The sequence below is a fragment of the Cydia fagiglandana genome, chromosome 27 (assembly GCF_963556715.1).
Source record: "Cydia fagiglandana chromosome 27, ilCydFagi1.1, whole genome shotgun sequence".
Lineage (NCBI taxonomy): Eukaryota > Metazoa > Arthropoda > Insecta > Lepidoptera > Tortricidae > Cydia > Cydia fagiglandana.
The window spans coordinates 895,965-909,080 of record NC_085958.1 but is presented as its reverse complement, the minus strand read 5'-3'; the positions used below and the strand labels follow the sequence as shown (position 1 = coordinate 909,080).

General features: G+C 39.8%; 1 protein-coding gene and 1 long non-coding RNA gene across 2 annotated transcripts in view; one reads left to right on the top strand and one right to left on the bottom strand.

Moving 5' to 3' along the window:
- LOC134677978 (fatty acyl-CoA reductase wat-like) overlaps positions 1–5,582 on the bottom strand; it is a 38,564-nt gene extending 32,982 nt beyond the window's left edge. Inside the window, exon 1 of the mRNA XM_063536410.1 lies at positions 5,456–5,582. Coding sequence (XP_063392480.1) covers position 5,456 — 1 coding nt within the window. The 5' untranslated portion in view covers positions 5,457–5,582. The remainder of the gene's footprint in view (positions 1–5,455) is intronic.
- A 1,968-nt stretch (positions 5,583–7,550) lies between these two features.
- Positions 7,551–8,307, top strand: LOC134677959 (uncharacterized). Its single transcript, XR_010100137.1, has 2 exons — positions 7,551–8,186; positions 8,224–8,307. It is a non-coding gene; the product is annotated as an uncharacterized LOC134677959 (long non-coding RNA).
- Positions 8,308–13,116: the final 4,809 nt, after the last annotated feature.

Sequence of the window (13,116 nt, the reverse complement as noted above, 5' to 3'; positions counted from 1 at the left end):
TTATCCTAGGCAAATATGTAGCATCGCTACAGAGATGTCTATTCTATTCACTCTTGATTTAAAGAGATCCAAGGTATAGTGGACTTAGGGTTGCCAGATCGAAAGGCGCTAAATATTATCGGGAAACAACATAAATTTTTCGGGATTTAGGGACTTAAGTCGGGAAAAAAAATACATTGAAATTAAAGTAATTGTTTTAAAAACAACGATATTTTACATTATTGGCACTACGTCAGCTCGCTCGCTCGACGACAGTTCGGAACTTGAAATTGTTGTTTTATAACGTGAAGCTGTTTTTCGGGACAGTTTAGACTTTGTCGGGAATCGGGAACACATGCTAAAAATCGGGAGAATCCCGCCAAATCCCGACCATCTGGCAACCCTAAGTGGACTGGGAATCGATTTGCAGGAAGTGAATTTATTATGAGCTTTGTAGCTTGAAATAAATGAATTTTATTTATATTTGTACATACGTTACCCTCAGAGCTCCATCACTTCTGAACCGATTTGGTATTTTTTTTTCAAATGTATACAGGGTGATTTCGGGGTCGTGGAGCAAGAGAGCTAGACATCATACAGAATCCAAAGATGAGCCTAATGATGTTGTTAATTATTGTATATCACCAATAATGATGATTATTTTCCAGATCACAAGTAGGAAAAAACATTTTTGCATACAATTTGGTGACCTTACTCAATGTGACGTCTTGTCGCTTTCCATAAAGCGTATGTCAAAAGTCATAGGGTGACCATAATTACTTAGTATAACATTAATTTTACTTGAAAAATAAGAATAATTAAAGTAATTATCTTTTAATCAAATACTACCATATGATAATGTGGATCATTTACAGAGTCAGAAAAAGTGGTTCTGGATCACGACCCAGAAATCACCCTGTATACGTAGTTCCCAATGGGTCCCATTTTAGTCACAATCAATTTCTGACGATGGGATCTACGAGTAATTGAGGGAAATCCTCAAATATAAGATTTATTATAATTCCTAACATATACACCTACAAATGAAGTGATTTATGTAGAGCTCAACTTCATTACCATCCGCGTTAGATAAGCGCCACTTGTACCATCCCACTAACCCGGAGTTAAGCGGTTAAACCATTAACCCAGTGAACAATAATCCTGAGATATTTGAAATCCTCAAATATAAGATTTCCTAACACTCATACCTACAAATGAAGTGATAAGAATAAGAATAAGAGATGTTTATTAGCACAAATAATAATAACTAATAATACGTACTGGATAGTACGTCGGTTCCTCTCTCTGCAGCCCTGACCACCGGTAGCTTGGGCCTTGCCCCGCTGCTGGCGGCACCCTAGGTTAGGTTTTTTATAATGTGTTTATATGTATTTTTTATTGTTTTGTAAGTGTTTTTATATTCATATTATAAAAACCCTAGCCTAAGAAAAATGATGAATAAAGAATACTAATAACACAAATGATGATGATTTATGTAGAGCTCAACTTCATTACCATCCGCGTTAGATAAGTGGTTGACCTGCAGCTTAATAGTATGTGACATTCCACGGAAAAAGGTACCTTTTGGGGGCTGGCGCTTACGTCGCATAGCGCCGCAATAATATTGGAGCGGCGTTAATAATAGCGTAAGCGCCAACCGCCATAAGGTACCTTTAACGTGGGACGTCACATATATATATTAGGTATGTATATTTTTAACGCATAGTCTCATCTGCTACTATTGACTAACTATGTAATACGATACTGCGGCGACGCGCCGCCATGTCCCTACAAAACAGGCGTGTGCAAGATTTTCCATTAAAAACAATGATTTAACAAAAAATACTAAACCGGAACTATCGCTACGATATGTAAATGATTTCTTGCAAATTACTTTTACGATAAAACGGTTGATTACTTCTGGATACAGATTCTGATTTTGTAATTAATTAAGGCTTTGAATTGAATAGGATTATTTGTATTAATTAGGTATGTACTTAATATTACAAGATAAAGAATTCAAGTCTTGGAGACCCTTTTACATTTTCTAAGGATAATATAATAGAGACTTTTACATATCTAAAGAATTTTAGTACATATTTGTGTTATTTGTTTTTTTATTATAGTTTTTTTTGTTTTCGACATTTAGAGACTGTATACATATTTTGAGTAATAAAGTATCTAATATTTCATTGATTCCATATTTGTAATTGTTCTTTTTTATAATTTTGGTTATTTTATTGCTTGTAAAAATATGACATGTGGCCTAATATTTGCTGAATAAATTTTTGATGTTTGAAAAATGGAAAAATCTTTACGAGTATTTACGTCAAATAGGTTTAACTTGAATTCAATTGAATAGATTTGATCTCACGGCTCGGCGCGCACGCCGATTAGAGCGTACGAAATGCAATAGTCGTCATTAGGTATCTTGCTCGCACCTATTGGTGCATGAGATGCACCAGTGGGGAGACACTTCTTTCGTGTATTCTCGGCTCAGTTCGGCTCAGCATTGCTGCGAGCAATTAAGGGTTGGCACAACTTGACGTCCCTTTGCGTACACAACCATCTGAGGTTCAAAATTCATCCTACCCTACCCTAATTTGACTACCCTAACTACACAGCCGAGGGATATGGATAGTGTCTTACATAAGGGGCATTTTGATTCGTCCCTGAATCGCTGACAAACTTCGGTTTTGTCAGGCGTGGCTCACTCCGCAAAAGTACATCCGTTCGACCCCAATTTTGGGGTTTGCCATAAGCCGCGCGTGGCGCTGTCGGCACCTAGCGGCCATATCTGTGTTGATCGTGACAGACGCGTTTTGTTTGAGAGTGAGTCTTCTGTACCTAGTACTATTATTTATTCTGTGCTATTGCATAAGATGCACCAGTGGGGAGACACTCCTTTCGTGTATTCTCGGCTCCGTTCGGCTCAGCATTACTCCGAGCAATTAAGGGTTGGCACAACTTGACGTCCCTTTGCGTACACAACCACAGATAAGACGATGACTTGAATGTTGACTACCCGAGGGATATGGATAGTGTCTTACATAAGGAAGAGGCATTTTGATTCGCCCTGAATCGCTGTCAAACTTCGGTTTTGTAGGAAGTGTCGTTGCTGTACTGAGTGTAGGTACAGTACCTACTACATACTATTATTTATTCTGTGTGTGCACCACAAAACTTCAAGGCAGGGTTGCCAACTCCAATTTTTTTTTACCCCTGAGCTCAACTTAAAAACCCCTAAAACTGTACTATTATTTTGGAAAACCCACTAAATAAAAAATAAAAGAAATTATTGTAGATATTCCAAATTTAGAACATTATTATGATTTTCAACCGGTTCGACATTTTAATGATCATACAAATGAACGTTATACATAAATGGTCAAGAAAATTAATCTTGTCGGTAGAAAAGGGCGCGAAGATCAGATTTTGTATGGGACGATATCCCTTCGCGCCTACATTTTTTCAAATTTGCCTCACTTTTCTACTCTAAAAAAACACTAAAAATATTTAGCCCCTAAAAAACCCCCTAGCTGATTTATTTCCCCCTAAATTTAGTGGTAAAACCACTAAGTTGGCATCCCTGCTTCAAGGTAATAACAAAATCAAATAAATCTTTGCTGATCATGCTGATGACGGAAGTGTTAAAGCAGTCCATTTAGGTTTGTTCGTTTTCTGTTTTTGAACGCTCTTGGGTATCTAAAGCTGTATCCAGACGAGACAATTTTTCACCAATCTGATGAAATTCTCCGATCGAACAGGGCCGTGCGGACGCAAATACCGATTCCCCGATCACATCAGCAGGTGCGGACACAAAAATGCCAATTTTCATAGTAAATGCAAATTGTTGATTTAATTTGTGTACGTGTGGACGCTAGATGAGATTGACTAAAATTATTTTCCTGAACAAATCGACTGATTTCATTAGTCCCGTCTGGATACCCCTTAAATGGGGTTTTTGGTTGTGAGTAACGCTCATTTCGAGGCTTAAAGACTCGAAACGTTAAGACTCTCGAGGCCACAGAATAAATAATAGTACTAGGTACAGAAGACTCGCTCTCTAACAAAACGCGTCTGTTACGATCAGCACAGATATGGCCGCTAGGTGGCGACAGCGCCACGCGCGGCTTATGGCAAACCCCAAAATTGGGGTCGAACGGATGTACTTTTAGCTACCTGTAGCAAAGCAACGAAATCGCGGAGTGAGCCACGCCTGTCGAGGCTTAACGCCTTAAAGGCAGCAAAGACGATTTCTTACATTTATCTATTTATTTTTTGTTTAGGTTATTTTTTTATTTATTAATAAATTAAATACAATTCTCAAATATAGTCGAGTCTTCAAGACTTACGAGTCTTGAGAGCTCGAGTCTTTAAGCCTAAAAATAACCGTTATTCACAACACTAGTTTTTTTATTTGTTGACAATTTTATTTATTCGTTGGATTTTGAAAAAGAAATGGTAGATAGATGGTCAGGGACACTCAGGGTATGATAGAACACATATCCCTATTCTATACAATGTAAGCGCAATTTAGCCGTAGCTATTTTCTACGAAATATTCTACTGAGTCACGAAAACGTATGGAATTTTTGTAATTCATAGGAAAATTACAGTCATTATTTTGTCCCATTTTGGAATTTCGTATTTATTACACCCAGAATGAGGAGCTCAATTTCATCATTCAAATCCATCAAATTTTATCCATAATGTACTAATGTAGGTACATATGTAGGTACTTAACAAAAAAATACGACAAAAAAAAACAGCCCAGGAAGTATATATTCACACATCTTTTTACGTTTATTGTAAAACCCGGAAAGTATGAAAAAATAAAATTGTAAGTTTTAGGCGAAAGTAAAGCAGAGATTTTTCTCTGCTTTGCCCTAAGGTTGACTGGTAGAGAATGCATTAAGTCCGCCTTTTGTTCGATAAGTTTCTTATTGTGCAATTAAGATTAAATAAATAAATAAACACATTAAATAAAAACTGTCCATTATAATTGAATATTTGCATTTTAATAATTTTAAATTATTACGATTTAAGGGATCATTTTAATTAATTTGACTTAGTTTTGTTTTAATTTGAATCATTTGTGTTGTTTTAATAAATTTGTAATGAATTATTTATTTTTAATTACTTATGTTTGTTATGTTATGTATATGGACTAGGACATGTCTGAAATAAACGTTTGCATTACATTACATTATTCGTAAATATTTTTAAAAACGTAATAAGTATATTTAATTAAAATTAATTAAATTAAAATTTTTGACTGCGCATTAACCTTATACTTAATTAGTATTTTTTTATTTTAGCTATTTTTAATCTGAATTTAATCAATTAAAAACACAACCAATTAAATTATATTGACTAGATTTAATCGTTTTCTATTTTACCTAATTGTATTTTTATTAAATTATAAATATAATATTGATCAATTTTTTATTAAATAATTAAAAATAGTAACTTACTTTTTAATATAATCGAAACTCGTTCAAAATATCACAACTGGCACTTTAAAGTACACTTAGAAATCACTGCTTTAATTATATTAATTTAATTAATTGATTAATTTATTTATTATTTATTTATTTATAAAACAAATATAAAAAGTAATACTATAGAAATTAATTTAATTATTATTTTACATAAAACACGTCTAGCCGACGTGTTATACACTATACTTATGTGCTAATATCACCATCTTAAGTTATACCATCGGCCACACTGTTAACTGACAGTTCCTGAACCTTATTACTATAGGCATAAGGTCCACCGATGGGCAGTCAAGGTTTCGGTTTGTATGCACGATCGCATAATTCACGTGTATTACTTGTGTTAAAGGTTTTTGAAGCTTCCGTGCAGTAGTTAAAGTGCATATTTAAATGCGTTAATATTTTTTGGCTGTGCTGGCTGTTTAGGGTTCCGTAGTATTTTAGGAATTTTTATATTTTCACCCTAGAATAGTGGAATTTTCTTTTCCGTTTGATAGATATCGATTCGATAGATTTTTCATAGATACGTTTACGTTTACCTATACGTTTTTTTTTTAAGTTAATATGTGTCGTCCCACGGTAAAGGTACCTTATGGCGGTTGGCGCTTATGCTATTACGCTACGTCTTACGTAGGCGAACAACGCGCGAACGCGGCGCGGCGCGGCGCGGCGAAAGCGGCCGCCGCCGCGCCGCGCCGCCTGACATTCGCGTGCAAATCGCGCCGCACCGCGTTCGCAACGAGATCGCTTACGTAGGACACTTCTATGGGCATCAAAGGATTGATTTCGCCGCGCCGCGCCGCGCCGCGTTCGCGCGTTGTTCGCCTACGTAAGACGTAGCGTTATTAACGCCGCTCCAATATTATTGCGGCGCTATGCGACGTAAGCGCCCGCCGCGATAAGGTACCTTTTGCCGTGGAACGTCACATATTTATTATCAGAAATAACTACTCTCAAAGGTAACACAGACAGTCCCCTATGCCGTGGGTGCATGGAGAAAGAAGAAACAGCCTCTCACGTGGTGTTGGAATGCAGCGGAGTGGCCCCATACAGGGCAAAACATCTCGGATCCCCGAGAGACCTCCCCGAGGTCCTACTCAACATCAAAGGTTTGGTGGGATTCCTCGAGGAGCTGGGCTGGCAGGACTTGCCCTCCCCCTATCACGCAAAATAGGCGCAGGACGTCGAGTTGCAAAAAATCGCCCGAACTACAATACAATACAACTACTTAGTCCCAAAAATGTCGCCCTTCTGACTTTTAACCCTTCTTTGCATGATTTTTTATTTTTGCTTGTGTTTAATATATGTGTCACGTAATTGTTTACTGATTGTGAGAAAAATAGTAAAAAAAATTACAACATCGATTTTCACTGCGAAATCAGTGTCAGAAGTTGCATAGGCTAAATCATATTTTTGTAAATATATAACTACTAGTAAGGGGTATCAGAAAAAATTTTTCACGCCACTGTTCGGAAATGTGGCAATAGATGGTCTAAAACCAAGCTGGAAAGTAGGCAATAGCTGTAGCACCTGAAGCACCACTACTACAATGTTTCATTGTTGTCATCATCTGTCATTGGTGACACTTCGCTACAGCAATGAGTATCATTTAAAACATAAAAATCAATAAAAGGTCTTTTTTTGCGCAACTTTTTCCTTCAAAAATAAAATTAGGTTATTTATAGCACCAATTTCTTGTTTAAAAAAAAAGAAATATCAAAACCATTCACTTCATTTTTTTTTAACAATTATCCATTCAGTTCACGCTTAAGGCGTTTTTTACTTTTGTAGCTTTTTGTGGTTTTATTAGCAAAAACGCTTCTAATTTTAGAGTCGGTTTGAAGCAAATAACAGAAAAACGCCTCTTAAAAGTGGTAAAAAAAGTAAAAAAAGGCGGGATCTGAAAATACCTACTGAATTAGATAGTGTAAATTATGTTTCACTAAAAAATATAAGAAACTCGTATCTACGCTCGCTATAAAAATGAGTTCTTCTAGTGAAGAAAATGATATTCTTACGCTGACGCCTACCGAAATTCAAGAGACAGTGCAGGCAGCGGCTAGTAATTTGCTACCAGAGAAATCGCGGGCTAGTACTTATAGTTATGCAAATGTTTTCTTATTTCCTCGCAGTAGTCGTGAAAAGCACTATGTAATGCCTCGGCCGGAAACGCTAAAGATGGACTCGTATTATTCGAGGGCCTCCACTAACGTGTCGGCCCTCGAACTCACTCGTCCATCTTTTAGCGATTTTCCGTCCTCTCCTACAATGTACTATACCGCCATCAGAAAGGTTCAGCTCACTTCTCATATCGACAAAATTACGTCAAAGGCATATAGAATGTTAGGTTTTATTTTCCGACAAAGTAAAAATTTTAGTGATCCTCGAACCATTATTTTACTTTATAATGCCTTTGTCAGATCGCATTTAGAATTCGCTTCGGTCGTTTGGAGTCCTCAATATGCAGTGCATATTAATGCCATTGAAAAAATCCAAAATAAATTTATTAAATGGTTGAAATATAGATTCAAATTGTTTGATAGTGATAACATGGTAAGTCTCCAGCTGCGCAGGGAGCAAAAAGATCAAATTTTTCTGTTTAAATTACTAAACCATCTAATCGAGTCGCAATATCTTATTAGCAATATTTCATATAGATGTCCTAATTCCCGAACTAGATCCAAAGCTTTATTTGCCATTCCATTCTGTCGTACTAGGTACTTCAAAAACTCATATCTTGTTAGAGCATGCTCTACGTATAACTCTAAATATTCCAATTTTGATGTGTTCAACATGAAGCTGGGTAAATTTGTCACCTCAATGAAAAATAAACTATAACCTAAATAAGAACACACTTACATAAGTATAGGATGTAGGTAACTAAGTATTTGTTTTTTTTTTCTCGTTTTAACTAGCCAGCTAAAATATCAGTTCAATAACTTTCGGTTTACTTGATTGCTTTGGATAATTTTTTTTTTTTTTTTTTTTATTTTTTTTTTTTTTTTTTTTTTTTTATTGAGAAACAAACAGTCTTAAAATAAACATATGAGCAACTTAGCTAGTAGCTACAAATTAATTTTGGTATAGACCTATAGTTCCCTAATTTACAAATATATAAAATTAGTGTAAACTTATAGTACCCAATTACATAAAAATGGAATAGATGTAAAAGATAAACGACTCAAATTACAAATATCCGGTTGCTTGCAACATTTCACACTTATTCTACTTCAACAAAGAATATACAGTTTTCTTAAACATACCTAATGAACTGCCAAACAAGTCTGCGTCCATACATTTTTCATTGTACTGATAATACTCTTTATTTGTATTCTTTGTATTTCATTAAGTTATTCCCTTTGAGCATTTCTGTTTTAATTTACCAGTGGAAACTGTTTTGGCTTGTGTATTATTAATATTAATTCATATTGTGTAAGATTGAAAGCTGTTTGTTTCCCAATAAAATAAAATAAAATAAAAAATAAAATACACTATTTGTGATATTTCTAAAAAAATAAGTTCAAAAACTAAAACCCGACTACTGCAAATCGCGCTCTAAAAAGTATGAAACAAGATAGAATTCTTATCTAAAATTATCAAGCAGGAAGTATTATAAATGTTACCATTTTTTTATATAAAATACAACGTAATATAATTTACTGAATTTTTTATATATTTACAGAGATTCAGAGGATCACCGTGGTCGTATGCCACGATTATAAACTTAACACGTTCGCGGACGCTCAGTCACACCAGTTGGACACCTAAATTTTGTATGGAAATATTGGGACTGTTATAGCATTCCTGTCACTACAAATATATCTTTTAGGTTTGTATATGACGCGTAATGCTATGCAAGGCGAATGCTATGCAATCCGCGTCAATATGAAGTATATTTTTTATACGCTATGTGACAACAAATGCTATACAATTCGGATGCATAAGCATGTCTGTCACATGACGTAGTCAAGATGGGATTTTATATGACATCGCATGTTATAGCATTCATACATCGTGCTCGATGGACTTGATGGCTGAGACTTCTGACTTCCTAACGGCGCGATTTTTGCTCTAAAGACTCATTTGCTGACCTCTTCAAACAATTTTCTTCTTCTGTTTTGTTCCCTCTTTGCTTATCATTGTAATATTGAGTCCATCTCATACATGCCCCATGCCAAGCACGTTCGCTGTTCATTCGACCTCAAATTATGTGATACTACCTACAAATTATGCGTTGGAGACCGGCTCTAATCTAAAGACCCAGCCATGGGTCTCATAGCATGTTGTAGAGAGCCGAGTTGCAATGTTGAGCTCTCTTAAAATGAGAGGAGTGTTCTTCTTGCTGTCCAAGGTATACGCAGCATTTTACGCCAACACTACTTCTCAAAAGTGTCAATATGTACCGCATTACACTTTTTCAGTTCCCTGTAACGCACCGCCGCGTTAAGTTCTGGACGTAAAGCGTCCACCACTTTTCCAAGCTTTTGCCAAGCGATGATTCACCCAACTTTATATTCTTTTTCGGATGCATCTGCACCAAATACAAGGCATGAAATATACACAGAATGATACCACAAATGCGTGTCATAAGGTGCTTACCTTGTGGGAGGTGATCATCGAGCGCCAACAGGCTATAATTCACAATTATATGACCAAAACTATGACTAGTAACGTAATTATTTCAATAATAGGTATACACATTCATGCCTCACTTTTTCACATTAATCGTTATCAAAATTTTACTGTAGTGTAATTAACAGCAAGTAAACACGTTTGTTTATTAAAACACAATGAAAAACTTAAAGAAATTGTAAGAAAAACATTAATTACGATTTTATAAAAATACGTCAAAATCGCTATCGCGCACGAAATTGACCCAAATTACATGTGTCCACTCCCAGACGCACCTGCCGGGCTACTAAGGGAGCTGCCATACAAAGACGAATGCTATAGCATCCGCGTCACAGAAAGGGGGGCCAATTTGGAGATGTCACAGGATAATTTTTAACTTCGATAAAACTATGTAATATGGCAGTACGCATTATTTGACTCTGGTGACTGGTAGAGGAAAAGTTGATGAATAATATTATACTGTGGTTAAGCGGATTGATAAGCATTTCAACGAAGAAATTTAAAAAGAATAACGGATGCAATAGCAGGCGCGTCACCAGGAGGAGTACAAAAACGGATGCTATGCAATCCGCGTCCGCGAACGTGTTAAAAGTAATGTGGCATACGACCACGGCTATCCTCTGAATCTCTGTAAATATATAAAAAAAATCAGTAAATTATATTACGTTGTATTTTATATAAAAAAATGGTAACATTTATATATAATACTTCCTGCTTGATAATTTTAGATAAGAATTCTATCTTGTTTCATACTTTTTAGAGCGCGATTTGCAGTAGTCGGGTTTTAGTTTTTGAACTTATTTTTTATTTAATTAATTTTGGGGTCATGATTTCGTTACTAACTTTTTGAAGTCACTTTATATTACTTTTGCGAGGGCGTCCTCAGTACAGAAATGCACGCAGAGCGCCGCCTATATCGGGCTACGCCCGACTCCTTTAGTGCCTATGAGGGCGCCGATGGCGGCCGTCTTTGGAACGCATACGTCGGGCTACGCCCGACTCTTTTAATATGAGGGCGCCGAAGGCGCCCGGCTTTGGAACGCGTACGTCGGGTTACGCTCGCCACTTTTAGTATGAGGGCGCCGAAGGCGCCCGGCTTTGGAACGCGTATGTCGGGCTACGCCCGAGTTTTTAGTATGGGGGCACCGAAGGTGCCCGGCTTTGGAACGCGTAAGTCGGGCTACGCCCGACTCTTTTAGTATGAGGGCGCCGAAGACGCCCGGCTTTGGAACGCGTACGTCGGGCTCCGCCCGACTCTTTTAGTATGAGGGCGCCGAAGGCGCCCGGCTTTGGAACGCGTATGTCGGGCTACGCCCGACTCTTTTAGTATGAGGGCGCCGAAGGCGCCCGGCTTTGGAACGCGTACGTCGGGCTACGCCCGACACTTTTAGTATGAGGGCGCCGAAGGTGCCCGGCTTTGCAACGCGTACGTCGGGCTCCGCCCGACTCATTTAGTATGAGGGCGCCGAAGGCGCCCGGCTTTGGACCGCGTACGTCGAGCTACGCCCGACACTTTTAGTATGAGGGCGCTGAAGGCGCCCGACTTTGCAACGCGTACGTCGGGCTCCGCCCGACTCTTTTAGTATGGGGGCGCCGAAGGCGCCCGGCTTTGCAACGCGTACGTCGGGCTCCGCCCGACTCTTTTAGTATGAGGGCGCCGAAGGCGCCCGGCTTTGGAAAGCGTACCTTTGCAACGCGTACGTCGGGCTCTGCCCGACTCTTTTAGTATGGGGGCGCCGAAGGCGCCCGGCTTTGCAACGCGTACGTCGGGCTCCGCCCGACTCTTTTAGTATGAGGGCGCCGAAGGCGCCCGGCTTTGGAACGCGTACGTCGGGCTACGCCCGACACTTTTAGTATGGGGGCGTCGAAGGCGTTCGACTTTGCAACGCGTACGTCGGGCTCCGCCCGACTCTTTTAGTGTGAGGGCGCCGAAGGCGCCCGACTTTGCAATGAGGGCGCCGAAGGCGCCCGGCTTTGGAACGCGTACGTCGGGCTAAGCCCGACACTTTTAGTATGAGGGCGCCGAAGGCGCCCGACTTTGCAACGCGTACGTCGGGCTCCGCCCGACTCTTTTAGTATGAGGGCGCCGAAGGCGCCCGGCTTTGCAACGCGTACGTCGGGCTCCGCCCGACTCTTTTAGTATGAGGGCGCCGAAGGCGCCCGGCTTTGGAACGCGTACGTCGGGCTCCGCCCGACTCTTCTAGTATGAGGGCGCCGAAGGCGCCCGGCTTTGGAACGCGTATGTCGGGCTACGCCCGACTCTTTTAGTATGAGGGCGCCGAAGGCGCCCGGCTTTGCAACGCGTACGTCGGGCTCCGCCCGACTCTTTTAGTATGAGGGCGCCGAAGGCGCCCGGCTTTGGAACGCGTACGTCGGGCTCCGCCCGACTCATTTAGTATGAGGGCGCCGAAGGCGCCCGGCTTTGGAACACGTACGTCGGGCTACGCCCAACACTTTTAGTATGAAGGCGCCGAAGGCGCCCGACTTTGCAACGCGTACGTCGGGCTCCGCCCGACTCTTTTAGTATGAGGGCGCCGAAGGCGCCCGGCTTTGCAACGCGTACGTCGGGCTCCGCCCGACTCTTTTAATATGAGGGCGCCGAAGGCGCCCGGCTTTGGAACGCGTACGTCGGGCTACGCCCGACTCTTTTAGTATGAGGGCGCCGAAGGCGCCCGGCTTTGGAACGCGTACGTCGGGCTCCGCCCGAATCTTTTAGTATGAGGGCGCCGAAGGGGCCCGGCTGTGGAACGCGTACGTCGGGCTACGCCCGACAATTTTAGTACGAGGGCGCCGAAGGCGCCCGGCTTCGGAACGCGTACGTATCTTGTAAAAAAATTGACTGTTTCATACATTTTGGCTGATGAGGACTTCTATACCTATTCACGTTATAAAATGTTGCAGGACATTAAAAAAAACACCATGTATAGCGGCCATACAAATTTCTTTTGCAAAAACCTTCTTGTATCGCCGTAGTCGCGTAACACGCGGATAGAATCCAGAGCGCT